The sequence below is a fragment of the Ambystoma mexicanum genome, chromosome 6q, assembly GCF_040938575.1.
Source record: "Ambystoma mexicanum isolate Mex_15411 chromosome 6q, UKY_AmexF1_1, whole genome shotgun sequence".
NCBI classification, from domain to species: domain Eukaryota; kingdom Metazoa; phylum Chordata; class Amphibia; order Caudata; family Ambystomatidae; genus Ambystoma; species Ambystoma mexicanum.
In genome coordinates, this window is record NC_090937.1 from 296,351,348 (window position 1) to 296,378,397 (window position 27,050).

Here is a 27,050-nt window from a genome sequence, read left to right on the forward strand (position 1 = left end):
ATAGTTGAAGCTTTAGAAGTTACACAACTATGTTCTTTATAGTTAATTTATGGTATCAGTGCATTGTTATCATAGCAGGTCATAAGTGCAGTGCACATTAGCTTAGTTCAGGGATGCATTTGTACTGCTCATGAGGCAACATTCTATGTCATTATGATGTGTTTGTTTATGTTCACATTGGATTCTAAGTTTGTTCGTTGCTGGAGTCAGATTTATATGGAAGCAGCTATTTGGCTAGAGGTCCTTATTTATACAATTATACTTAAATAAATACCCAGTTTATACATTCGTGCTGACTGAAGAGTGGTATTTATCAGTTTTAGGCAAAATAGATGAACAGACATTGAGATGTTAAGACAAGTCATTAAAAATAATGAAAAATATATTTCACAGACAATGAATGATCTCTACAGACATCGGAGAGTAATAGGAGTGAACTTCAAACTATATATTTTATCATGCATAGGTTCACCGCCCTAACTCCTATACCCAGATCATGGTAGCTCTTTTTGCCAAATCATAAAGACCCCCCAGTGAATGTACAAATGCGCCAAATAGCACCACTATATTATGTTAGGTGTATCACAAGAACCGCAATTCCAAATAGTGCAAACAAAATCTTTTGGTCATCAGACAATGCAAAGGACATGGCATTAAAGGAAGTGAAAGCCGCTATAGAAACATTTTCAATCAATGCTTTTATTTTGTATTGTTATTGAAATGAGCAAGCAACAATCAGCTGGGTGAAGCTCATCTTTACACGTTGACCCATCAGATAAGGGTATTTTCAACAAGCTCCCTTCTTCACGATCCGGAGATCCGTCTTTGTTCTCCTGGAAGTAAACAAAAGATAATATCAGTGCCTTTAAATAACTATGTAAATGTATGACATTTTTGATACCCCAATTGGGAATTAAGGAACAGTGTTAGCATAATGCTTTATGGGCAAGGGGAATTGTGAGACAGGGTGCATAATGAAACCCTTGAAACACTGGTGTATAGGCGCGTTATAAATGCCATATCATATCATATCACATAGCCTTTGTTATGCGAAAAAAATCAAAGCAAGTCTGCGAGTGGGTGCCAGATGTACAAGTGTCTTTTCAGGCTGCCCTGCCTCCCCATCAATGTGAAAGTTAAATTAAAGCTTCCTCTAGGGGTGATGCCTTCTAATCCAGAATTGGTCAGCAAGTACTCAGACTTGGCAAGACATAGCTAGTAATCGATAGTGTATTTAATAGGATACATGTGGCACATTATAAGGTATTGACATTGAAATATCACGAGAGGGACTCAGACTATATTGTGGTATGCTTTTGGTTTATATTAGTATCATGAGTAGAGCGATAAACTGAATTATGGCAAGACACTGACACTGTGGTAGGAACAGGAAACATCTTTACCGAGTGCCAGCTCTGAGTACAGGGTACAGGAATACATTTAGGCCACATAAGGTAAGTTTCTTGGACAGAACATGCACCAGCATTCTCTTTCAACCAACCCATCTTTTCAAATGACATTGGCAGAACCATTCAGAACATAACATTCTCACACACAGCATTCCATGTCTGTCACTCCTATCATTCCACGTATACAGGGGAGGGTGCAGGGAAAAATTTTGTCACAGTCAAATCATACCAATCCCTTATCTCCAAGACTCCTATTGGGATAAGAAAACATCTGGGAATACTTCAGAGCAGTTTAGTAGAGATGTCTTTCTCAGGGTAAACACTACTAAATTAATCTCTATGATGTGTTGTAAAACAAAATCTTTGAAATGTAGTTTTTAACTTTGTAATGATTATATCCAGCAAGTGCCTCTTTTTGACTATTTGGGCTAAATCAGAACGGTTCCTGGTGCCAACATTTTGAGCACTGTAAAGTTTCTTATGTACAAAGAATTGGCACTTTAACATCGTTTGCCGTATTTTAGCCGTATTGGAAACCTATAGAGCACAAGCACGATCCGTAACCCTATTTGGGGCTGAATTATGGGTGCATCATATATTTCAGGCTTTACATTCTACTGAAAGAAGCTTTTTAAAAAGATTACTATTTTTGCCAAAAAATGCTCCGATCTTACCTACTTGTTGGGAATTGGGCCTTCGCCCAGTATATTATGAATCCCAGCTTAGACCGGTCATATTCTGGCTGCGTATCCACAGTTCGGTGATCTTACGTTATTAAGGAAAATTGTTTGGCATATGACAATAAACCAGGAAGGCCATATTTGAGATGTATTTATTTATTTTATTGTTTTTTTTAAGGCGATTATACAACAAGTAAATTGTGTTTCAAAGCACCCACAGGGCAACAGGGAGGGGACATGGGAATGAAGAACAAATACAAAAATGAAAGATAGAAGCAGACCGACTAGGCCTTGTGAGCATTTAGAACTGGCAAGTGCAGAGCGAGAGAAGGGATGAGGGAATGGGGCGTTAAGTGCTAGGTGTATCAAGAGGGAAGTGCTAGGGAGTGAGCAGCTGTAAGTGCATAGGTGGAGTGGCCAGCCTCCAAAATAAATAATGCAGGCCTGCGGTGACATAGGCCAAGTGGGTGCCATGGCAAAGTGCTGAGAGGGGTGGAGTCTATATGCGACTGGGCGTTGACGGCCAGGACTCGGAAGGACACATAGCGGCCCTGGTCACCAATCTCAGCAACTGTGGGATTTAAAGGAGGAGGGAGGAAGGGAAGGAGGAGGTGAAAAGAAAAGTCCTGAGGAGTTTCTGGAATTTGAGGAGATCCGGCCAAGATGAAGAGGAAGGAGGAGGCTATTCCATAGGAGGGAGCCTGCTGATGAAAGAGATCAGCCACCAGCTTGCTGTTTAGCCAAGCGCTCAACACACAGAGAGTTGGTGCCAGAGGAATGTAAAGATCTGGAGGGAGAGTATTTAGTGAGAACAAGTTGGAGGTAGCATGATCCCTGGCCCCCAGACAGCCTTGTGGCTGATGCAGAGGGATTTTAATGTGATCCCTGCAGCAACCGGGAGCCAGTGGGGAGTTATTAGGGCTGGAGAGATGCAGCCACTGGGCTTGAGGCCACGGATATGTCTTGCAGCCCTATTCTGGATTAGCTGCAGGGGTCGTAGAGATGAAGAGGGTAGATTAAGGAAAAGGCTAGTGCAGTAGTCTAGCCTAGAGAGAACCAGAGCTCAAAAGACATGAGCTTCTGGGCTAAGGTGAGGAAAGGAAGAATTACTTTGAGGAGGTGGACTTGGAAGTGGGACTTCTTAGCAAGGTCCTGAATGTGAGGGATGAAGGAACGAGAGGAGTCAAAGATGACTCTAAGGTTGCTGGCTTCAGATGAAGGAGAAGGGGAAGAGCCCATAAAAGATGGCCAGAGTGAGGGACAGAAAGAGGGAGCAGGAGTCCCAATAGGAAGGATCTCAGTTTTGCTGAGGCTGAGTTCATTGGAAGTACCCCAGGACTGGATGGGATATAGGCAGTCAGGAATGATGGAGGCAGTAAGTAAAGGATCAGAGGGAAGTTTGAATAAGGGTTATGTGTCATCTGCATGACACTGGAAGCTTGGAGAGAAGGTGGAAATGAGGTGCGCAAGCAGAGAAAGGTAGTTGTTAAACAACTAGGGGGAAAGGTTGGAGTCCTGGGGGACACCGCAGGTGTAGATAGAGGTGGATGAAACACAGTTGCTTGGATAAAACACAGTTGCTCTTCACAGCTGGGTATGAGCACCTTTGGCATATTGATGGACAGACCAGTCGGAATGCTACATCTAACATCAGGAAATCCTATAATTTATGGTCTATGGGCCATTTGTTGACAACAGCGTCATTTAGTAATTGCACAGTGAAACATCTTCTGCTGAAAGATAGGAGTCCCTTTGTGAATTAGCCATCCGTAAACGCATTGGCTGTTTTTTAAATGTAGGCTCACGTGCCTGCAAGTGGCAGACTGGTAGCAGCACTAGCTGACAATTTTGCAATGCCCCAATAGAAACTGAGGTGCTCTTTCTTTTACTATGTCCTGCTTATGCCCGTGCTAAAATATTCTCCCAATTTTAATAAATGCAGGAATAAGAACTTCTATTGAGGCTTTAAAATTTTTAAAAATAACTGATATCCCCGCACAGGTGATTGCTGTTGCCGATTATTTTAGTTAAACCTGTTTTTTTAGATATAGATGTGTGAATTACCATTTATAGAATCGTGATATAAAGCTATTTGAACTGTTATCTATTTTTACATGTTATATTATATTAATGTATTTTTTTATTTCCTTTTTTATGGAAATGTGTGAATTTTCTGAATAAAAGTGATTGATTGAAGTAAAGTTTGACTAGCATGTAAAAACCTCCAGGAAACAGCGTGTGAGTAGAAGAACAACAGTGCCATTCCCTGGGGCCTTAAGTGAATGTTTCCAAGCAAACTAAGCATTTTGGGGGTGAGAGCGACCGTGCTGCATCCTGGAACATGAAGTGGAGATTACCAAGTGTGTGAGAACCACCTATGAGCACTGTGCAAAGGAAAGAAGTCCTTACTGCCTTCTGGACCCTAGATGGAAGGTTCACCAGTGCGCACTTGTAGTTGTTGAACACTGTGTGAAAGAGTGAAGCCCACAGAGCATTTTAGAGCCTCAAGTGAAGGTCAACAAATGTGATGCAATATAAATTGAATATTGTGAGCAGGAAATAACCCAGCCATGCATTATGGAGCCTGGAGTGAAGGTTCAGCATAGTAGTAATAACATGTTGGGAGATAGAATAAAGTTTTCATGGCCGTCTGGAACCTGCTGTAAAGGTTCACCAGGACACAGAAGTAGTACTTGAACATTCTATGTCAAGACGGTGACGAGCATTAAGCTTCATCTTTTTCTCTCTCCAGCAGTTTCAACAAATAGTAACTTTGTAAGCTTTTCTTTTTCAAAATTAACTTTTTTTTTTTTAAAGAAACTTCAAGTCCCATCATTCCTGAAGTCCTTTAGCCTCTGGCCATGTGACCTAGTCCTTCCTGTTCCTCTGTCCTTCCTCTTCTTTTCCTGCTCTCCAGAGATAAGTACCCTTTTTACTCAAGCTGCGTAATATTTTATATTTAGTGATGATTTCTCAGTGATTTAGAGATATGTTGTTACTAAGGCATGATTTGTTAGCTCCAGAGGCGCGCGCGTGGCGCAGCAACAGATTTTAACATATTTATTCAAGTGTGAGGAGTCTGTGGCCCCGTGCCGCACTATCTGGCATGTCAGGGGCTCACAGAACTCCTCAAAGCAGGCGTGAGGCCAGTGACGCTGCGATCGCACCTGGGAGTGGCCTGCCCCCACCCTCACGAGGGAGGAGTCAAGCATGAGCAGGAATTCCCTTTCCCGATCGCATAGCTAAGGAAAGCCCCTCCATCAGAGGGGAGGAGCGCGACGTGAGCAGGAAGCTTCGGGTTGCAGCCGCATACTCGCAGAGCGATAGCCCGCACCCCTGTGGGGGAGAAGTCACGGCATGCTAGCGCGGCTCCATTCAGAGGGATTCCCTCGTAATGTACACAGAAGAAGGGGAGCGAAACGCTAATTAAGTAGAGCCCCCACCCTTAGGCGGGCGCAGCCTATAGAGGAAGGCTCCGGGGAAGCTTTGCGACCCAGAAGCAGACACACAACGCAATACCACGGAGCAAGTGTAAGCTCTCATACTGTGGTTTTTTGCAATCATACGCTTAAAGAAATAAGCATTATAAAGCCAATTTGAAGTGTATCTTTACACGAGGGAGACCTGAAGAGTCTCTGGAGACACTGCACATCATCTACTTGGTGCAGGATAGGTGCAGCCTCACAGGAGTGGATCAGTGGACGTGCCACTACACCTGCAAAGGTATTATCAGGCACCTGCCAGCACTATCATGTCTAATTTTGAGTGGAGTGAGGAGGAGGAGGCAGTCTATCAAGAAGACTTAGCCTATAGTTTTAAAGAAGTGCTAGGTGATTCACTCACAGAAGCAGTAGCTCAGGGAGTTAAACCCCTACAGGAGAGACTCCATACCATCGAGCTATTCTTGAGCCAGAAAGAAAAGTGCACAGAGGAAAGCACGTCCACTAGGGTCATAACAAAGGGCCCGAAGGGGTGTATCAAGGACCGGAAGAGCAAATACTCTTCTGACCCCCGGGCCAAATGGAAGGGGCAGGTACAATGGCCCCAGAGGCTACTGACACTTTCAGCAAACTAAGGGAAACGTTCATGAAAAAATCACAGGTGCCGAGCCTCGAGACCCCCTACCCAGGGGACGATAATATGGGTAACATAGAAGAAGGTTTCCCCGAAGAGGAACCTCCGGAATCCCCGACCTCTTAACAAGAGGAAGCAGATAATGAAGGGGACGAGGAAAGTCAACCTCCGCCGAAGAAAAAGTTGAGAAAGATAAACAATTTAGAAGGGGAAGAAACCTCTGATATGGTCCAACCTGAAGAAATCAGAAATCCTAGATCATCCGTATGGGTTCCCTCAACAAGGGTCGCAAAATATATGACACGAAGGCTAAGAAAGGCGCTAGAGAAGGAAGTCAGGCAGAGGATGGGAGCAGAATGTCCGAGACCTGATTTACCGGGCAAAGTGGCAGAAGCCCCGAACTTGACCCAAAGATGCTATCTTTCATCTCTAAGTCTAACAGAGACCCCAGGAAAGGTAGACCGCTCATGGAAAAGCTGCAAAGACAAGGTCCTCAACTTAGCTGGGCCGCTAGCAAAAATTATGGACCTAGCAGACCGGGTGAAGGACACTGGAGAGGAAATGGATCCAGGAGTCCTAGCAAACTGGGCGCAAAGAGCTGTATGCCTCTTAGGCAATTCGATCTGCGCAATCTCATCCGAGCGCAGGAGAGGGCTCCTACTTAAGATCGACAACAAGCTAGGAGATTTGTCGTCATATGAGGCTGACGAGGCAGCACAAGGTCTTTTGTTCAGCGAAACTTTTGGCAAAGAAATTGGGAGATTTGTGGGAACCTATACCTCCCTAGAAAAGGCCCAAGCGTCAATGAAGAAAATCTTCCCCGGGAGAGTTTTTGGCGGGACCGGTCGGTCCAGAGGCCGAACGACCGATCGCTATCAAGCGTTCAGAAGGCCTCAAGGCAACAGAAATAGCTACAGGGAGAACAGACAGCCAGACTCATTCTTACCACCAAGAGGGCGCTTCCCTAGAGGAAGGCAAAGCAGAGGACAGGGAAGAGGACACAACTTCCCCACAGGTGAGAGCTTTCACGTACCCACCACTTGGGGGGAGGACAGCCATATTCTGGGAAAATTGGCGCATGCTTTCCAGCGATGCCTGGGTTCTGCAGACGGCAAGAGGCATGCGCATAGAATTTATAGAGATCCTAGCGCAAAGTCAAACACCCCGTCCTCTAGCCGGGAGGCAAATAGAGAAAGGGCTTATGCACGCAGAGCTACTGAAGCTAGCAGAGAAGCAAGCAATGTTTCTGTATTCCAGCCTAGAGAGAACCAGAGCTCCGGAGACAGTGAGGTTCTGGGGGAAGGAGAGGAAAGGAAGAACACGTCTGAGGAGGTGCAGCTGATAGTGTGACTTCTTAGAGACATCAGAGATGTGAGGAGAGAAGGAGAGAGTGGAGTCGAAGATGACCCTGAGGTTTTTAGCCTCACAGGTGGGAGCAGGAAGAGGGCCAAGAGAGGCCGGCCACAGAGTAACAGGAAAGGAGGGAGCAGGTGTGCCAATGAAGAGAATCTCAGTCTTACTGGCATCAAGGCAGAGATCATTGGCAGCATGCCACTGCTGGATAGCAGACATGAGAGAAGGAGAAGATGTGGCAGAAGGGAGCCTGGAAATGAGTTGAGTGTCATCCACATAGCACTTAAAATTGTGGTAGAGAGCAGCAATGCGGTAGTGCCAGGTATTGGTTGAACATCCAAGGAGAGAGGTTACACCCATGGGGAACACCTCAGGTAGAGATAGAGATAGAGGAGAGGAAGGACCCAAGTTGGACCTGGGAGGGTCGATCAGAGAGGAAAGAGGTCAACCAAGCCAGGGCCTGATCTGTGATACCCATGGTTGACCGTGTCAAAGGCAGAAGAGAGATCAAGTAGGATGAGGACACAGTGGGTGTTGGAATCGAGGTTGGAGAGCAGGTCTTCATGATGTTCAGGAGAGACGTTTCCATGCATTTAGCAGCTCTGAAGCCAAACTGATGGTCATGGAGGCAACAAACAGATTCAGTGTGAAGATTAAGCTGGGAGATAGCCAGCTTTTCCAGGAACGGAGTGATGGAGATTGGGCAATAGTTAGCCAGGCAGGACGGGTCGGCAGAGGGTTTCTTAAGAAGAGGGTGCACAGGGGAGTGCTTCAGGGGGGAAGGGAGGACTCCAGTGGCAAAGGAGTGATTGCAGACATCAGCCAGAGCAAGGGCCAAGGTGTCAATGTGGTCCTTGATGGTTTTGGAGGAACAGGGGTGAACCTGTTTTGACGAGACTTTCATAGATCGAACCTGTCTAGAAACCTTGTCCGGGAGAACAGGGGAAAGGCAGAGGAGAGGTGGCCGAAGAAGGGCCAGAGGAAGAGCAGAGAGTAGAGGGAGGAGGGGGAGAGGAAGAGAGAGAGGAATGGATGTCCTGAGTTTTAGAGATTAAATGAGAAGCCAGGGACGTGCAGAGGGCCTGCGACGAGACAGGAGAGGTAGAGACTGCAGCAGGATTTGCCAGTTGCTTGCAGATTTGAAAGAGTTCGGCCGAGTCGTTAGATGCCGCAGAGACATGGACTTGGATGCAGACTCTCTTCTTGGTGCAGACAGAGAGCCGGTATTGCCTTTGGTGCAAGCGGCAGGCCAGTTTGTCAGAGGTTGTACCAGAAGCACGCCATTTCCTCTCAGGCACCCTGCACTTGCGTTTAAGGGTGGCAAGGCCTGAGTCGTACCAGGAGTTGCACTTGGTTTTGGGCTTCAAGCAGATCCTCATGACAGGGGCAAGAACATCAAGAGTATCAGAGATAGCATAGTGGAGCATGGAGAGGGCTGTGTCAGGGTGTGAGTCAGCCAAAGGGGCATGAGGGGTGAGAAGGTGAAGGCAAAAGCCTCAACTGACACACGCTTCATGGGTCGGATAACCGAGAATGTAGGTGGCAGTGCTGGAGTTGGCTTGGCCTGAGGGGTGGGTATCCATTATTCCAAAGCCTTTCCCTTGCACAACAATATCACACATAACATCCTCAAGGGGTTAATACCATACTTCTCCAAAGTAGACTTTCCACCGGAAATACCTACCAGTAGGGTGACCAGACATCCCGGTTTTCCCGGGACAGTACAGGGAAATGGCCCTTCCGTCCCGGGGTCCCAATACTTTTAAAATGTAATTACCCCCGTCCTGGGACTGGTTGGGCGGGTCTCTGCAGTCCCGGTTTTTGCCTTTCACATGAAACATAGAGCAGTAGTGTAATGGCAATACGCACAGGCTCGCAGTTGTAGGAAAGCAGCCGAGAGCAGTCAAAAGGATTAGCCAAGGCAAGTCAATGGTCACTGCTGTCAAAAGCACTCTGCAGTTAAGCAATTGCTGATTCCACTGAAGAAAAGCAACAATCCCCCACAGGCAGGGATACTTAAAAGTACCTATGTTTAAGACGCAGGTGATCTGATGCTGCGGCAAGATGCCACTCTTCGGTATCTGAAACCCAATGTCTATTACAAAGGCAATGCAGATGTTAGCTGAACAACATAGATCAGACATTGTGCGGCTTCTTGCAATCCCATAGTTCTTTGTGGTTGTAGTTTAAAGGTGGGAACAGTAGTCTGATGGGTTTATCTGTCATTTTCCTTCTGTCATCCAGTGCTCCAGCGTCAGTATGGCAGGCTGTGCAGGGTAAGCAGCAAGGACTCTTCTGGGAGCACAGTGGTATGTGAGGCTTTCAGCCCAGCTTTACATGCAAGGTCAAGGAGCGAGATCAGCGCTTACAGTGACCTTCAGTCAGTTTGAGATGTTTGCAAAGATCAGATATTCACCCTCTTGTGATCTTGGACATGCTGCCTGAGCAGAGCTTCACCTTCATGTGATCTTGGGCATGCTGCCTGAGCAGAGCTTCACCTTCATATGATCCTGGGCATGCTGCCTGAGCAGAGCTTCACCTTCATATGATCCTGGGCAAGCTGCCTGAGCAGAGCTTCATATGATCCTGGGCATGCTGCCTGAGCAGAGCTTCACCTTCATATGATCCTGGGCATGCTGCCTGAGCAGAGCTTCACCTTCATATGATCCTGGGCAAGCTGCCTGAGCAGAGCTTCATATGATCCTGGGCATGCTGCCTGGGCAGAGCTTCACCTTCATATGATACTGGGCATGCTGCCTGAGCAGAGCTTCACCTTCATATGATCCTGGGCATGCTGCCTGAGCAGAGCTTCACCTTCATATGATCCTGGGCAAGCTGCCTGAGCAGAGCTTCATATGATCCTGGGCATGCTGCCTGGGCAGAGCTTCACCTTCATATGATACTGGGCATGCTGCCTGAGCAGAGCTTCACCTTCATATGATCCTGGGCATGCTGCCTGAGCAGAGCTTCACCTTCATATGATCCTGGGCAAGCTGCCTGAGCAGAGCTTCACCTTCATATGATCCTGGGCAAGCTGCCTGAGCAGAGCTTCATATGATCCTGGGCATGCTGCCTGGGCAGAGCTTCACCTTCATATGATACTGGGCATGCTGCCTGAGCAGAGCTTCACCTTCATATGATCCTGGGCATGCTGCCTGAGCAGAGCTTCACCTTCATATGATCCTGGGCAAGCTGCCTGAGCAGAGCTTCATATGATCCTGGGCATGCTGCCTGGGCAGAGCTTCACCTTCATATGATACTGGGCATGCTGCCTGAGCAGAGCTTCACCTTCATATGATCCTGGGCATGCTGCCTGAGCAGAGCTTCACCTTCATATGATCCTGGGCAAGCTGCCTGAGCAGAGCTTCACCTTCATATGATCCTGGGCAAGCTGCCTGAGCAGAGCTTCATATGATCCTGGGCATGCTGCCTGGGCAGAGCTTCACCTTCATATGATACTGGGCATGCTGCCTGAGCAGAGCTTCACCTTCATATGATCCTGGGCATGCTGCCTGAGCAGAGCTTCACCTTCATATGATCCTGGGCAAGCTGCCTGAGCAGAGCTTCACCTTCATATGATCCTGGGCATGCTGCCTGAGCAGAGCTTCACCTTTGTGTGATCTTGGGCAGGTTGCCACAGCAGAGCTTCCACAGGTTGTCAATGATGGTATCAAATGAAGTTTAGCTCCTCAATCAATCAGCATTTTCACAGTTTTCATGTGCACCTATATTTCTGCTCCGCACTTTGTGCATCCTTCCAAAACCCATCAATTACAGTCCCTACCACTCCTTCCACCTATTAGCATAACCCTTTAGGGTGGTGGCACTCCTCCAAGTGGCCTTTGCAGCACTTGGCTGTGTGTGATAGGGCAAAGGTCCTGCTCTGTGTCTCTGGCACGAGCTCCCTGATCTTTGCGTTTGTCCTGAATGGGTAACCTACCTTTGCACCCCCTCAGAGACTCTAAGCTTCTGAGGGTGGCTTCCTCAAAAGGTGCCCCATATTTTCCTAGGTCAGTAATCTAGCCAAGTCAGCTGTGCGAGACCCGGAAGATTGTGTCAAAGAGGAAAAGCGCTTGAGAGTCCTTTGCATATCTGCTCGTTAGCACAGTGGCGCTTTTGAATTTGTAAAGTCCTATTTTAATATGAAGAGCAATGAGACACATTGCCCTGCCAGCATACACATGCAGAATGTCTTTGTGTGAAATCATCACACTTGCCAGAAAGCACTTTAGAGGTTACAAATTTGCATGCAGAAATGAAACAGTCAACCAATTACCACAACTATGCCGAGAATACATGAAGCAATACTGAGCTTGCAACTGGGACCACGTTTCTTTCTGTAAAGGGAAATGCAAAAAATAAAATAAGATGATAAAAAAAGGTCCCTAGATATCTATTATAGGGCTCGGAATTACTCCAGGTGGGTAAAGAGATGTGTGTAATGAAGTTGCAAACACAAGGTTCAGAATTGAGGGGAGCTGGGAGCTATTCAGCTCCTACTTGCAGCTTAGAAGAGCCTGGTTAGCTTGACACCAGGAGCTACCAGGAGCTACTTTTGGCTCCCCCTGCCAACGGATGCTGGAAAACAAATCTATGTGGCAATCTATAAATAAGCATTGGGACACATCCATGTGACATGTAATGTATAAGGGGTCATAAATAATGGGAATCGTGTTTTATTGCGTCTTATGTGTTAGATTTGTGTAATGCATTGTACTATCTCCTGGTTCCTCAGTGGTAGCTCCTGGTCACGTGTTAATGCTGGATACCCAGGAGCTGCTTTTAGTTTCTGCTTATCCAATCTTATTTCCGAGCCCTGAAAACACAATTTTGAAAATGTTCACTCGATCAAGAGGCCCGATGTTCGAAGATTCACACAATCAGACCATCCGATTCAGAGAGGTCACAGATTGTTCACGTGAGACAAAAAACCGCAAAATGCACCATTTTGAAATTTGCTGGAAAGATTCTCAGATGCTTCTACAAATGCAGATAATGCATTATTCTACCCATCGCCCACTTATTGTCACATCAGTATTGATTTCATGCATTTACTGTGCATGCAACTCTCAATAAAGGAACCCCTTCTTAAAGGGATGTTTTAAGGCATAAGGGGGAGCTTAAGCAATGGAATTGAGGTTTTCGTAGCTACCTTTTACTATTTTAACTAAGCACACGTCCCAAAATGTGAAGGTGGGCGCCAGAATATTTCTTTTTTATTGTCACAAAGCTTTGATTTATAATGCCACTATATCTGGGTGTGGGGGCTATTCAGTATGTACTTGCGTGGGAACGGAGGCAAAACTGTGCGTGGCACGTGATCATGGTTTGCCGCTGAAGAATGAAGGGTGCCTCTGAAAGTCTCGCACCACTTGCCCGTCAAGGCCGCATGAGCTCCAGGTGTGCATAGTTGAGTCTGTGTTGCGTGTGGACATTCAAACAAACCTCACATCGTGGTAGGCCCACCCTGTCTTCATTTTCATATCTGCTGTAGTTTCATGCAGTGGTACACAACAGCTTCATGCAGCCCTATGGAAATCTATCTGTGGAAATCTGCAACTGAAGACCAATGAAAGATGACATTAAAGAAGCTTAGCTGCCTGGAAATGAGTAACAAACAGCCGCGTGTGCCCTCTACTTGTGCACATCATACCTAATACAGCATCACAGGCTGCGACATTGCAGAGGACGACTGTGGTGTCAGGCGGAGTGCACAGTGGCATCCCTGATGCAGGACACAAGTAGGGAACGCCTTCTCCATGACAACATTTACCTGCTCTCACAATATGAGGATCAAACACAGGTGTACTAGAGGCACAAAAATGAAAGACGCATACTAAGCAAAGAAAACAAGCTCTCAAAAGCAATATTAAACAAGTCTCTGCCAAACCAAAACAGTTCCACTTGCTTCTACAAAATGGCGGCCTCTATAACAGAGGCTTCCCCATTGCCGAGTTGCTGATTAACACCAGAGTGCCTTTACTTTGTATCTTCAAGATCTCTTGCAGAGAACTAAAGCTCTCTCTCTCTCTAGACCTAATATTGTATAAACAATTCAATTTATGAAAAGTAGACAAGTCGGGGATAGGCATAGGTGGGTCCATAACAAACCAGTCACAAATTCGTGCTTACCATAACAACATATGATTGTAGAACAGATTTGATGGAAAATCCGTTTTGTACACTCTGACCTAATGTGAAAGTGTGCAATTTTTACATTGACAGGTTTGCGTGCAACCATCTTCAAATACCAAGGGACCCATTTTCATCAGATTGTGTAATTGGATGGCGGAGATCCATTACGTATTGACATACACGCATTTTCGAATTTGCGCACAGTGTGCAAACGTGTAGGGCGAAAGGCAGCATACATATGTGTGCACCGTTTTTTGCCCTGCACTTTGGCACGCCGCCGTGGCTTGCATGCCAGGTAGCATTTAATTTTAATTGTAAGCGCTGCTCACAATTCAAATTAAACACTGCAAGCATGTTGGGCAGTGATTAATTTTCATTTTGAACATGCAGCATGGTAAGAAGTGTTCACAATTACAACAAATTGTACATGCTGCCTGCCATGAAAGCAGGTCAGACAGCGTGTAAAATGTATCCCCATCGGGTCTGCCTCCTTTTTGATGGTGCATGCAGCTGGCAGACCTCATAGGGATCTCCACCATTTGCATTGGCATGAAAATTCATGCCGGCGCAAATGCTGGAACATTTGTATGGTGGAGAGGAAGGGAGGCGGCAGATATGCAAGTTGTGTTATGCCACCCCCCTCTGCACCATACAAAGTCTACCCTAACACGAATTAATGGCATAAAAGCATTGCGCAAGGCTTTTATGTCATTAATTAACCTTACATTCTCACGAAACATGAGCTCCCTAGTCTCTAAAATGGTACTGCATGAAGGTGGCTTGACAACTTGACACAGCTCTTTGGCCAGGACAAGATCAATGCTACAGTCCTACCAATTCTGGGTGTTGGCATAGTTTCCTAACCACCTTCAATAAGTGATCCGTTGGTGATTCCTTCCCTGGTGGATCCATGCACCAAGTAAGGGCTGTCATGAGCCTACATTAGATTAAAGTGAACATCCTGGGGAATCCATGGAGGGGTCACAGTTTTTCTATCCACAGTGTCAAAATGGCCAGGAACAGCCCCCTGTAGGCAAAACCCACACATCTGAACACATGAATACCTGCTGTGCTCCACCACTAGCAGCAGATGGCTCTGTGGCTATACTGCTCATTTCTCCTAGTTCAAGCTTGTCCAATAGTCATTTATACTATGCCAGTCTCCACTGCAGTGATCTCCCGGCACCGAGGCTTGTGTGCACATCAACATGTGTGAACCACCCTTTTGAAAAATCCATCCACAAGCTGCTAACCCCAATTACTTGCCAGAATGTTGCATTTGCATCGGATTACCCAATCGACTCCCCGAAAATGAGCTGAGGCTCAGCAATGTGTACAATTATAGGCACCCCGCAGGTGACAGGCAGTGTCATTTAAGGCACCTGGTGGCACAAGCCTTCCCAAAATCAAGTACCTTCATGTTTGTCCCCGTGCAGCAGATAGAGCCTGTAAGGCGCACTCTAACTATTGCAGGTGATGGGTCTGGACTCATTCACAGCCATCGGGAGGCAATGAAGTGCTGCCTGGGAGCCCTTCAAGTTGGCAACCCCTGGTGCTCTCTTCTCAAGGGACATGTTTTCAAATGCTTGACCCTCATAGTGGGCTGGTTGCAGACTTTTCAAAATAAAAGTCAAGTTAATGTATTTATTGTGATTTATGTATGCACGGGCCACAGCCAAGCAGGTTGCGTCATTGCTACACACATGGAAAAAACAGAACAGCTGGAAGAGGGAGGGTAGTGAACAACAAGGTAAGAGGAAGACAATGTACTATTTTTAATTTTGCTAGAGTGTTTTTGTCACAGTTCCAGTGGTAGCTTGCTCCAAAGCACTGTGTGTTATGGTGCTGGCAGTCTTGAGCAGTTTGCAATCTTTTATCTGCAGATGATGTTGATGTTGACAGTGGCAGGAGCATTTGGATGGGCAATTGGGTGTCTGATTGCAGTGGAATTTCAGGTGTAGGTAGAGTAGATTTACTTTGAATTGTTTATGCTATTAGTATGCATTTTTAGGGTTAGCAGTGCTGATGGAATACTGTCTTATTTCTTTGTACAGGATATAAGTCTTTCCACCCCACTTTACTCTAATTGCATCTGTTTATTTAGGTAGTTTGGTTCACCTTCTATCAACCTATTACTATATTCTCGTTTATTTTATTTGTATTTTATTTTATTTTATTCATTCATAAAGCACACAACAGCCCGTGGGCATCGAGGCACTGTTACAGAGTACAGAAGAATGCTTGAGAATACAGTAGAATGCTTGCAAAATTGCGGGTACTCATTATACATAGTTACATGGGAACATGAGAGGTGGGTGCGAGAGAGGAAGACCTATACATGTTTTTGGGTGAACAACCATGTTTTGAGAGCTTTCCAGAATGTATAGTGAGAGGGTTCTGCTCTGAGAGAAGTTGACAGGGAGTTCCAATGTCTAGCTGCATTAAAAGGGAAATTAGCCCAACTGCTTTGGCATGTTTAACTTTAGGCAGCATGAGACGATGGGAGAAGGGAGTTCTGGTGGGTCTGGAGGAGCGTGTCTTAGTTACCTTGTTGGCGAGGTAAAGGGGGGCATTTGTGAATGATGGCTAGCGTTTTTAAAAGGATGCGTTCTCTGATGAGGAGCCAGTGGGCATTACGCCTTGCTGCGCTCATATGGTCTCTTTTGGGGATGTTGAGGGTGGCTCTGAGTGCATTATTCTGGATGATTTGTAGTTTCATTAGGTTTTTTCAGGAGGTGCCAGTGAAGAGGACATTACAGTAGTCCAGTTTTGACCCAATGATGGCTCTGGCAATAGTGAGGCAGTTCTGGGTGGACAGGTAGGGTTTTGGTCACTACTGGTGCCGGATTAAGCTCGACCATGGTACTGATTCCTAGAAAGGGGATGGTTGTCTTCAGTATGTGAATTTGAAGGTGAGCGCTCCTTGTTAAGATGTTGGCTTGTTTGTGAGGACATGGATTTGCTGGAAGCTGGGAAGTGTAAGGAGAATGAAGGGAAATGCCTTAAAATACATTGTGTCTGCATATCCATGCCAGAACTGCACGCAAATCTCCATTTTACATGCAAATAACTCCAGGAATCAGGGCCACAGTGTTTGATGCATGAGGAGGACAGTGGAAGAAGCGGCATGTGATGGGGAAAGGAGGAGCGAGGAGGATTACTGAGGAGTGAAAAGGACAATGGAGGAGTAAGGAGTCGGACGCCTTACTGTGCACAGGACAGAAAACTCCAGCAATGATGGCAACCTGATGACAATGGATTGGTGCAGAGCATGAGAGACAAATTACGCAATCTCTATAAGCAGGATATCTTACAGTCTTTCGGAGCAGAGGGCACATTCATTGCCATAGGTCGTTCCGTCAGTACCACACACAGGAGCATAATTCAATGGGCAGAGACCAGCCTCATACGGACAGTGGGGCTGTAAAACAGAACACCATAGATGAACATTCAAGGGCGCAATCTGAATGCAAATACAGTTGATGGTGTGTTAAATCATGCTAGAATGTGAAGAATGCTAGGAGCTACATGCATTAAGTTACATCTGCAGTGTGTGTGGATGTATACAAAAACAAGCAGGGAGAATGCAAAACATGGAATCCTGCAGAACAGAGAAACGTGGGTGTGTGAGTGAGTCTGCCCCTCCCAATTCTAAAGACAAGGGGCCTCGTTACGAGGTGGGCGTTAAGGGATTACCATAATCCCTTACCGCCCTACTACAAGTTCTCTTTGCAGGTCCTTCCTTAATGCCTGGTTTTACCAGGTGTTAAAGATGGGACCCGCAAAGGGATACCGGGGTCAATAACGGTACCGCAATTTGTGGTACCGTTATTGCCGCATTCCCCCTTCCCATTGAGCCCTATGGGGGCTCAAATGGGAATGGGGAATGGCTCTGGTGAATGGGGAATTACCGGTCCCACCGACCTCGGAATGGACCGGTAATTGCTCCATCCACCAGACCGGAGTCGGAACGATTTTGGAGGCAACCTTGTAATGAGGTCCAATGTTTTTTATGACGTCTCTCAAACTATTCCCCTCATACATAATAGGTATTTGTTTTTATACCATTGACATTTGTTACAATATGTTAGATGGGGTCCTTGTTCTCTTGCCAATATTAATAACTTTGTAATACTTTACCAGGAAGAAACTACTTCAAATTCTTTCATCACAATTTTTTTCATTTTGGGGGGGGTTCCCTCATGTCCCCACTTCCCCTACCCCAAACCTTTCCCCACCCCCTTTTTACCCATTAAACCACAATTCCCAAAATAATTTGATGAACATTCGAAGTAATTACACTGTGGTAAAGTACCACAAAGTGATTACTGTCAGCGAAAGGACGCGATACCGTTAGATGCATGCACACAAAGAAGCAACAGGTTAACTTAGCTGAAGATTTAATTTAAATATAAAAATATTTGAAAACAATTCAACACAAACACAAAGAGTTCAGGGGGATTTGACCGATTCCAATGCAATTAAAAAGCTTTAACCATAGAGAAGGGGAAAAGGAGAGATATCATGGGGAAAAAGAGAGGGTGCTGCTATTGAGCTCAGCTCAAGGTGCCATAGCTCTCAACTGATCCACACACTGCCCACTCGCCAGCTCCTATGTTTCACCCACATGAATCGCTTCTCCGACTGCAAGACTACGTCCACGTCTCATCTTGGAGCCGCGAGACTCTGATGCCTTCCTGCACAGGCGCAGCCTCACTAAATGAGCCAGCGTCGCAGGAACTTGGCAGTAAGCACACGCTCAGCAAATGAAGCATTTGCCTCTGTGATCGCTGATGTGCTGCCTGCCTGGAGTGGATCCTCCTGTCTGCATTGCTTCCCACTGCCGACCCGAATCCTGAAGGAACCTACCCCACCCCTGCTTCCAGACGAGATCACCCTTTTGGCTTCAGAGGCTTCCTCGGAAGAGCGCTCTGTCTGCGCTCATCGTGTCTGCGCTCATCGTACCCTGGCCCTGCTGAAGTGATTCTCTGACCTCGCTCTGAACGGCAGGCTGGATGAATACAGTTAACTACCAAGGGCTCAACAACTGGTAAGTGTGTATTTTTCTCTCCTGCAATTTCAACATTTCACACTCTCTCTGGCCTTCTTTTTCAAATGTAAAATGATTTATACTGCTTTTGCTACATATATATATATATATATATATATATATATATATATATATATATATATATATATATATATATATATGTAGCAAAATATATATGCAGTGATACAATGTTGCACTGTGTTTCGTTTCAGACAGTGCCCACCCCCACGCTTTCTATTAATTCCTCCTCTCTCCCTTCCTTTGGCCTCGTGGTGCCCTGAATAATAAGTGGGAGTCAAGGAAGCAGCATGCAATGCAGAAGCATGCAACATTCAGTAGAGGCGATTTCTTACCACTTCTGGAACGTTTCCAGTGCCTTGAATTCCACCTGAAAGACATGGAATGTATCAATTACAACGAATTTGCTCTAATACATAAACACATACAACTTTAATAACATGTTTTGTCTTCCAAGGGACTACAAAGGTTCTGATCCCCATGTTGGCAACTTTGCATATTACTCTAGGTAGCGAACGTGCAATTATTTCAATGCAAACCCTGTGGGTCCTTTTGATGACCGTCTGTAATTGCACAGAAGGGGCCACCGCCATTTGGACTTTTGTGCAGAAGATCTCATTCGTGCAGTTTTCCTCCTTTCCACCAGGTGGTGGAGTAGTGAGGAATAAACAAAGGCGATTTCTGCCTTTATCCTTCACTTTTCCACTATGTGGAGGGAAAGGTGTTTATGCCGCCTGCTAAGTACGCTTTGCAGGCAGATTTTAGAATGTATTGCTATAAAATCCACCAGTTTTTACCAGGTGGTAATTGTAGGTGGATTCCATTGTAGTAACACCGCAAGAAAATCCATGCTGGCGTTAACGCAGCTGCATTTGTATGGCGGAGCGGGAAATGAAGGTGGACACGTTATGTTCAACTCACTCGATAACTCCGCCATCCAAATTGAGCACAGTGAGGTGGATCACAAAAAATGGCGGCAAACACATTTACCACCATTTGTGAAAATTACCTGTTCCTCTTTCCTTGACAAAAAGGCATGGTTGGTGCCATATAATAAAACATGAACATGTCACCAATTGTTTCCACTTCTTCGATTCCATGGATTCGATTTCAGTGGTTAACTGATGTATTCGACTCGATTTGATTCGGTTTGTTTTTTACTTGTATCACGCAAGCCCTCAAACTAACTTTCCTCCAGGCATGGCAAGGAAAGATCAGAAAATCATAAGGCGTGGGGAGAGAATTACAGAAAAAGTATGTTTTCGAGGCTTTCTGTAAAGCTAGTAAGATGGTGAACTGCAAACAGACCTGAGAGCCATTCATCAACCCAGGAGCCTGGGCAGAGTTCTGCCGCCGCCTCTGTGCTTTTAATTGTGAAGTTGCGTCAATGATGAATCGAGTGGAACAACTTCCTGGGTTGAGAAGGTCGAATCTTGGCAGCGAGGTATGGCTGCACCAGAACAAGAAGCCACCTAAAGGCGAGGCAGAGAGCCTTCAATGGAGCCTGCCAAGTTACTGTCAGCCAATGTAAACAGAGAATCGTGGAGATGTTAGTATGTATGTATTCATGTATTCGGAATTTATTAAGTGCAACGTTCGCCCAAGGGCATCTTGGTGCTAGGAGCAGAACTAGGAGGCAAACAACACAGCGACGATCAAAACAGATAAGTCTTCAGGGCTCTCCTGAAAGCAGGATAGTCCTCAAAAGAGCGAAGAAATGATGGAAGGGAATTCCACATTCTCGCCCCAACAATAGAGAAGGACCGCCAATCCGAGTGTACCGTGGTAGAGGCACATCAACTAAGCACAGGTGAGTGGACCTCAGCAGTCGGCCAGGGGTATAGTGGACAAACTTCTACTGCACATACCCTGCGCTGGTACCATAGTAAATGAAGCAGACAGATGGTCCAGACAGATGGACTTGAACGAAATACGCTTATGGACCGGGAGCCACTGCAGACTACAAAGAATGGGGGTCAGATGGGAAAAACGGGGAACAGAATTGGCCAACCTAGCTGCTAACTTCTGAAGAACCATTAGACGCCTGATAAGGTAAGCCGGTTGCCTCAGGTACAGGGCATTACAATAGTCCAGGGCGGAGGGCACCAAAAGTGCTACCACAGGAGCCCTGAACTATGGCGGGATATAGGGGAGAACCTTCCTCAAAATGTTCAGCCGCAGATGGCCTTGTTGGCATACCGAGCCAATCTATTTATCAGCAGAGAGGGAGGCAGAGATCTTAACCGCAGGATCTTTAATCCAAACAGCAGAGACAGTGAAAGGGCCAAGAGAAGAGGGGCACAATGAAGGGCCCAGAGAGCAGTGGCAGAAGGGTGGCCTACCACCAACACCTCAGTTTTGCTACCATTCATCTTGAGCCAATTGATACTAATGCTCTCCCCAACGGCCTCCACACAGGCCCTGAAACGAGAGGGCAAGATCCAAATGCGCAATGATTTGCTTATCATCGGCGTAGGAATAGCAATGGAAGCCGTGGGCGGAGATGAGTTTGGCCAGGGGCTGAATGTACACATTAAACAAAATGGGTGAGATGGCAGACCCCTGGGGCACCCCACAAGTGAGAAGAACAGGAGTGGACCGATATGGGGGACGAGAAAGAGACTGGGTGTGGTAAGAAAGAAAGGATCTGAACCATGCCAGGACAGTACCAGCAATACCTGCTTGGGCAAAGTGCTCTAGCAGGACAAGAAAGTTAACAGTATCAAAGGCGGCAGAGTGGTCCAGTAAAACACAAGCTCCCATGCTGCCCTGGTCCTGGAGTCGCAAAAGGTAATCTACAACGGCAACAGGCACTCCCTCAGTCCCATGGCCGCCATGAAAAGCAGATTGATAAACATCAAAGAAGTAAGAGCTCTGCAGAAATAAGCTAAGACAGGGGACCACAAAGGATTCAAGACATATAGTTAAAACAGAAGAAGAGAAATGGCGTGGAAATTAGCGAAAGACAGAAGAGTCCAAAGTGGGTCTTTTCTGAAGGGGAATAACAAACGCAGGTTTAAGACTAGCCGGAATGGTGCCCATGGTAAAAGAAAAGTTAATGCTTGGGTGGTAGGTGCAGCGATAGAGGGCATGATAACCTTGATCACACAAAGAGGAATGGCATCACTAGGAGAGGCATACCAGAACTTGGCCGTAGCTGACATAATCTCTTGCACTGAGAAAACTGGAAAAGAAGACCACAGGTCACCCGTCTTCCAGATCTGCGGGGTGGAAACAGTCTGCTCCACCTGCACCCCAGAAGGGCAGATTTGTTTACAGATAGTAGTGATTTAATGCACAAATAAATTTGCAGGGGAATCACACATAGTCTGGGAAGGTGCAACAGCCTCAGAGGGAATGGAAGAAAGAAAGTGCACAATACTGTACAGCTCTCTCGCCCGGCTAAGAGAGCCTTCAATCAAAGTGGAAAAATGTATGCACTTGGCTTCACGGACAGCGTTAGCATAAAAAGAAGAGGCCAGGTGCAGCAGCAACTTCTCTTGAGGGGCATAGGTGGGATGCCAATTACGATCCGCTTGCCTCCTTTTAAGGCAAAGTGCCAGAAGAGCGTTGTTGAACCAGAGCTCTGAACGACGAGCTCTCAATCTAGAGCATTTAAGAAGGGCCAAGCACTCAGCCAAGGCCAGACAGGCCCTGGAGACACAGTCCAGATCTAATGAGGAGTGAGCACCACAATGGGCAATCAATGAAGTCGCAATTTCGGCAGGGGGAACAGTACGCCACCTGCGACTAGCTACAGAGAGAGTGTTGGATCTGTTAGCAGCCGCCGAGAGGGTCCATGCAAATGGAATGAAAAATGCTCAGACAAAATCGCTGCGTAGGGGGCAAAAATGGTAGTGCAAGGTTCAGATGCAAAGATGAGATCCAGGATGTTACCCAGCTTATGAGTCGGACTGGTCACCAATTGAGAAAGGGCCAAATCAAGCATGGCAGAGATGAGGCCGGTACCCAAGGCATTAAACGAGCCAGTAAGCTTAAGAATAAAGTTACCCAGAACCCAGAGGTTGATAGTGTAAGCCAAAGATAAACATAGAGCTGCATTTGGCATACTTCTTGAGAAGTTGTGACTGAAAAACTGGTGAGATGTGTGGAGACGGATGGATGGGTGGATGTGTGTTCCTCTCAACCTGCGTATCAATTAAAAGCCTTGCAATAAGGACATGATCAAATATTTTTGAAATTGTAGTCATGTATTCTTCATTCTTCTAATTCATATTTCTCTTTCTTTTCTTGTTTTCTCTTGCTCAATGTTCTATCAATTATTTTTCTCTCTTCATACTTACTGTTTTTCTTAATTCTTCTCTTGCCTTGGTTTATTCTTGCCATTCTTACTTTTGTTTGTCTTATTGATGATGATTCCCTATTTTGGTTGATGAATGACAAATACACATACATGTTTATTCGTGGGCAACTTTCTAAAAACATGTTTTGTTCAATCCAATTCACTAGTTTATGTACATCACTTTCTAATCTTATTGTGAATCAGACCTGAGGAAGACTACCACTGGTCGAAACACGTGTCGACTGAGTCATGAAGTATTAATGACTGCAATTGCAAATGTATTTGATGATGTCATTATTACAAGGCTTTTCATTGATACAGAGATTTTTGCAGAGGCTGAGAGTGACACACATCCACCCATCCATTCGTCTCTTCTGGAGCCCTGGCCAGAGTTCCTATGAGTCAAGCTCCCTGCAGCCTCCATCTTTGATGATCTAAACTCCAGGAGAGCTCAGACTGAGGAAAGGCCCTGTTTGTGTATTATTGTGTGCAGATGGCGTTGACATCTGAAAGAGTGGTGTTAATGAAGGAGCCCACCAAGAACACATGACGTAACTTAGTGCTATGAAGGGGTGTGACCACCATGGAAAACATATGAAAACGGGTCCCTTTCACTACTGCTACAAGTTATGGTTCAGCTGAGATTCCGAAGTTACACTAAGATTTGTAACCTTACTGGCACGGGGAATAATTTGGCCAGAACCTTTTGGTGGGGCAAGTGTGAAGTTCAAATAGACGAGAATGTGGCCATGGCGTGACAGGCCACTGACCTTCGACCTGTAAAAATTCCCCCCTTTGCCATCCAGGAAGAATTTCCCCCACCCCCTCTACCTTACTACTCTAGGGTGTTGGGTTATTTTAAGATTTCTGGGGGGGGTTTACCAACAGGAGCTGACATTGTCGAATGCACCCTGTGCCTGGTTTCAGTCAGGAGTGGGTAAGATCCCGGCCAGCTATTCACTGGATACCATACCTCTCTCCCCGTAACAAGCTGCGCCGCTGGCACAGGGAAGTGTATGACACTGTCCGTGGCCAACCCCAAGAAAGTGTCTGTATATTCTTGCTTGATGACAATTTAACAAGGATGGCAACTTGAAGCAGCTACACAACAAAACCATGCCCCAAGAGAGGGAGTCGCGTTTCAAAATTGTTAGTGCGCTTGCAGTATACACTGCAGTCAATTTTTCAGTCGTCTGTTTTGCCACATTGAGGCAAGTTCACCCATGTCCCCGCTGCAGAACTTCCAGGATCCAGAAAAGAGGCCTATGTTAACCCATAATGGCCCTGCAGCAGTGGTGTTTGACCACTGCCGAAGGGGGAACTGACTAGTCCCGCAGGGCATTTTTAGTCAGAAACAGCTAGATTCATGCGCTCAACGCCATCCCAACGGCCGGCGAGTGGATGACCGGATGTTGGCAGATGTGGCATGGTAGCTATCAGCTTTGTATAAAGGCCCACAGGTTGGTGGTCCATCACAAGACTTCTTTGGAGCACACCCATTACCTTATGAGGTTTCCCTGCACGGTACTTTGTATGAGGATCAAACCTCACCCATTCTGCACCTAAAACTGGTGCTTCTTTCCCCTGTTCCATTTGACAATGCACCAACCATGCAGTCTATCATACATAGAGGGGGCGAGTGAGTCCCTTGCATGTGTAGCGGACAAGGGTGTACAAGGACTGGGCCTTGGAAGGCACACTTCCTGGAGAAAGGTCCCCATGCAGCACTGCGTTCTGTTGATGTTAAGGGTCATCGAAGAGTTGACACGCTCATTGAAAGGCCTGCATGAGGATGGCAGACAGGAGAGGCTTGAATTCAGGCAGCCCCTACAGCAGCAGTAGAATGGCACACTGTGGCATGGTTCAGCAACATATCAGGCTCCACGGAAGGCTATATCACTTGGCCCACTGCCAAACCATCATTATGGAAGGGGTCATCTGTGTCCCCACAGTCATTCGCAGTACTTCAGTGCTTCAGCTTGCAGCTCACAACCAAGCCCGCGTTTCGGCAGCATTTAAAAATGCAGCTGAACTCTTTAAAATCTGCAAGGAGCTGGCCAATCCTGCCGCAGTCTCTACCTCTCCTGTTCCTTCCCAAGCCTCCTGTACAGCCCTGGCTTCTCACTTCATCTCTAAAACCCAGAACATCCGGTCCACCCTGTCGGCTTTTCCTACTTCTTCCTCCACGCTCTCCTCTTCCTCCGGCCCCCCTGCGGCCACCCCCCTCTCTTCTCTGCCTTTCCTCTCTTCTCCCCTGACGAAGTTTCTAGACAAGTCGGATCTATGAAAACCTCATCAAAACAGGTTCTTCCCTGCTCTTCCAAAACGATCAAGGACCACATTCACACCCTCGATTCACCCATGGCTGACTTCTACAACCACTCTTTCACCTCTGGAACCTTCCCCTCCTCCTTGAAGCACTCTCTTGTGCACCCTCTTCTCAAGAAACCTTCAGCTGACCCATCCCTTCAGGCTAATTGTCGCCTGATCTCTAGCACTCATTTCCTGGGCAAACTCCTGGATAAGCTGGCTATCACCCAGCTTTATGTACACTCTGTTGGTTGTCTCCATGACCATCAGTCTGGATTCAGAGCAGCCAGAAGCACGGAAACTGCTCTCCTAAACATCTGTGAAGACCTGCTCTCTAACCTTGATTCTAATCTCCCCTCTGTCCTCATCCTACTTAATCTCTCTTCTGCTTTTGACATGGTCAACCATGCCATCCTGCGCAACCAGCTCCATGATAACCTGGGTATCACTGATCAGACTCTGTCTTGGCTGATTCTTGCCTCTCTGACTCACCCTCCCAGGTCCAACTTGGGTCCTCCCTCTCCTCTATCTCTTTCTCCACGTGTGGCGTTCCCCAGGGGTCTAACCTTTCTCCCTGGTTGTTCAACCAATACATGGCACCTCTCATCCACCGCATTGCTGCTCTTATCTCCCCTCTGTCCTCACCCTACTTGATCTCTCTTCTGCCTTTGACAGGGTCAACCATGCCATCCTGCTCTACCAGCGCTGTGATAACCTGGGTATGATATGAAATGATATGATTGGGTATTTATAACACGCTTAATACCCAGAGGTTTCTAAGCGCAGACCCGGGGATCGGACCTCTGTTGCTCCGTGTCGTCGTGCTTTCAAAGCGAGCATGTTGCCCCTATGCTATCCTCCCATATCATTGATCAGGCTCTGGCCTGGCTGACTTCTACCCTCTCTGACCGACCCTCTCAGGCCCACCTTGGGTCCTTCCTCTCCTCTATCTCTCTCTCCACCTGTGGTGTTCCCCAGGGGTCTAACCTTTCTGCGTGGTTGTTCAACCAATACCTGGCACCTCTCGCCCATCGCATCGCTGCTCTCTGCTCCAACTTCCAGTTCTATGCAGATGACACCCACCTCGCTTTCAGGCTCCCCTTTGTCGCCTCTTCTCCTTCTCTCATCCCGTATTGTCTGTCTGCAATCCAGGAGTGGTGCGCCGCCAATGATCTCTGCCTGAATGCCAGTAAGACGGAGATCCTCCTCATCGGCTCACCTGCACCCCTCTTTCCTGCCACTCTCTGGCCGGCCTCCCTTGGCCCTCTTCCTGCTCCCTCCTGTGAGGCTAAGAACATCAGGGTTATTTTCCACTCCACACTCTCCTTCTCTCCTTATATCTCTGACATCTTTAAGAAGTCAAACTACCAACTGCATCTCCTCAGAGGTATCCTTCCTTTCCTCTCCTTCCCCCAAAACCTCACTGTCTCCAAAGCTCTTGTTCTATCTAGGATTGACTATTGTAACAGCCTCTATCTAAATCTGCCTGCCTCTACTCTCCACCCTCTGCAACTCATCCAGAACAGGACTGCAAGACTTGGACTCAAGCCCAGGGATCGTATGTCTCCAGCCAGGGCTTTAAGTGGGGTAAGAAATCGAGGGGGGGCCCCCATTTGGGGGTGTGGCTTGTGGGAGGGGCGTGGCCTAAAAAGTACACAAATCGTAGGGTATACACACAAATATATATAAATGTTATATATTTGTGTGCGTACCTTACT

The 27,050-nt window shown here is 46.6% G+C and overlaps 1 protein-coding gene across 3 annotated transcripts in view; it reads right to left on the reverse strand.

The window, feature by feature from the left end:
* Positions 1–681: 681 nt before the first annotated feature.
* Positions 682–27,050, reverse strand: part of LOC138515503 (PI-actitoxin-Avd5a-like) — a 218,879-nt gene continuing 192,510 nt past the window's right edge. The window contains exons 1-4 of one of the 3 annotated variants that reach the window (XM_069630314.1): positions 23,024–23,095; positions 19,055–19,089; positions 16,966–17,072; positions 682–833 (exon numbers count right to left, since the gene is read on the reverse strand). In XM_069630314.1, the coding sequence (XP_069486415.1) occupies positions 788–833; positions 16,966–17,072; positions 19,055–19,089; positions 23,024–23,066 (231 nt within the window). In that variant the 5' untranslated portion in view covers positions 23,067–23,095 and the 3' untranslated portion in view covers positions 682–787. Of the gene's footprint in view, positions 834–16,965; positions 17,073–19,054; positions 19,090–23,023; positions 23,096–27,050 lie in introns of those variants that run through there. The other 2 variants (XM_069630313.1, XM_069630312.1) reach the window with 2 other exon arrangements.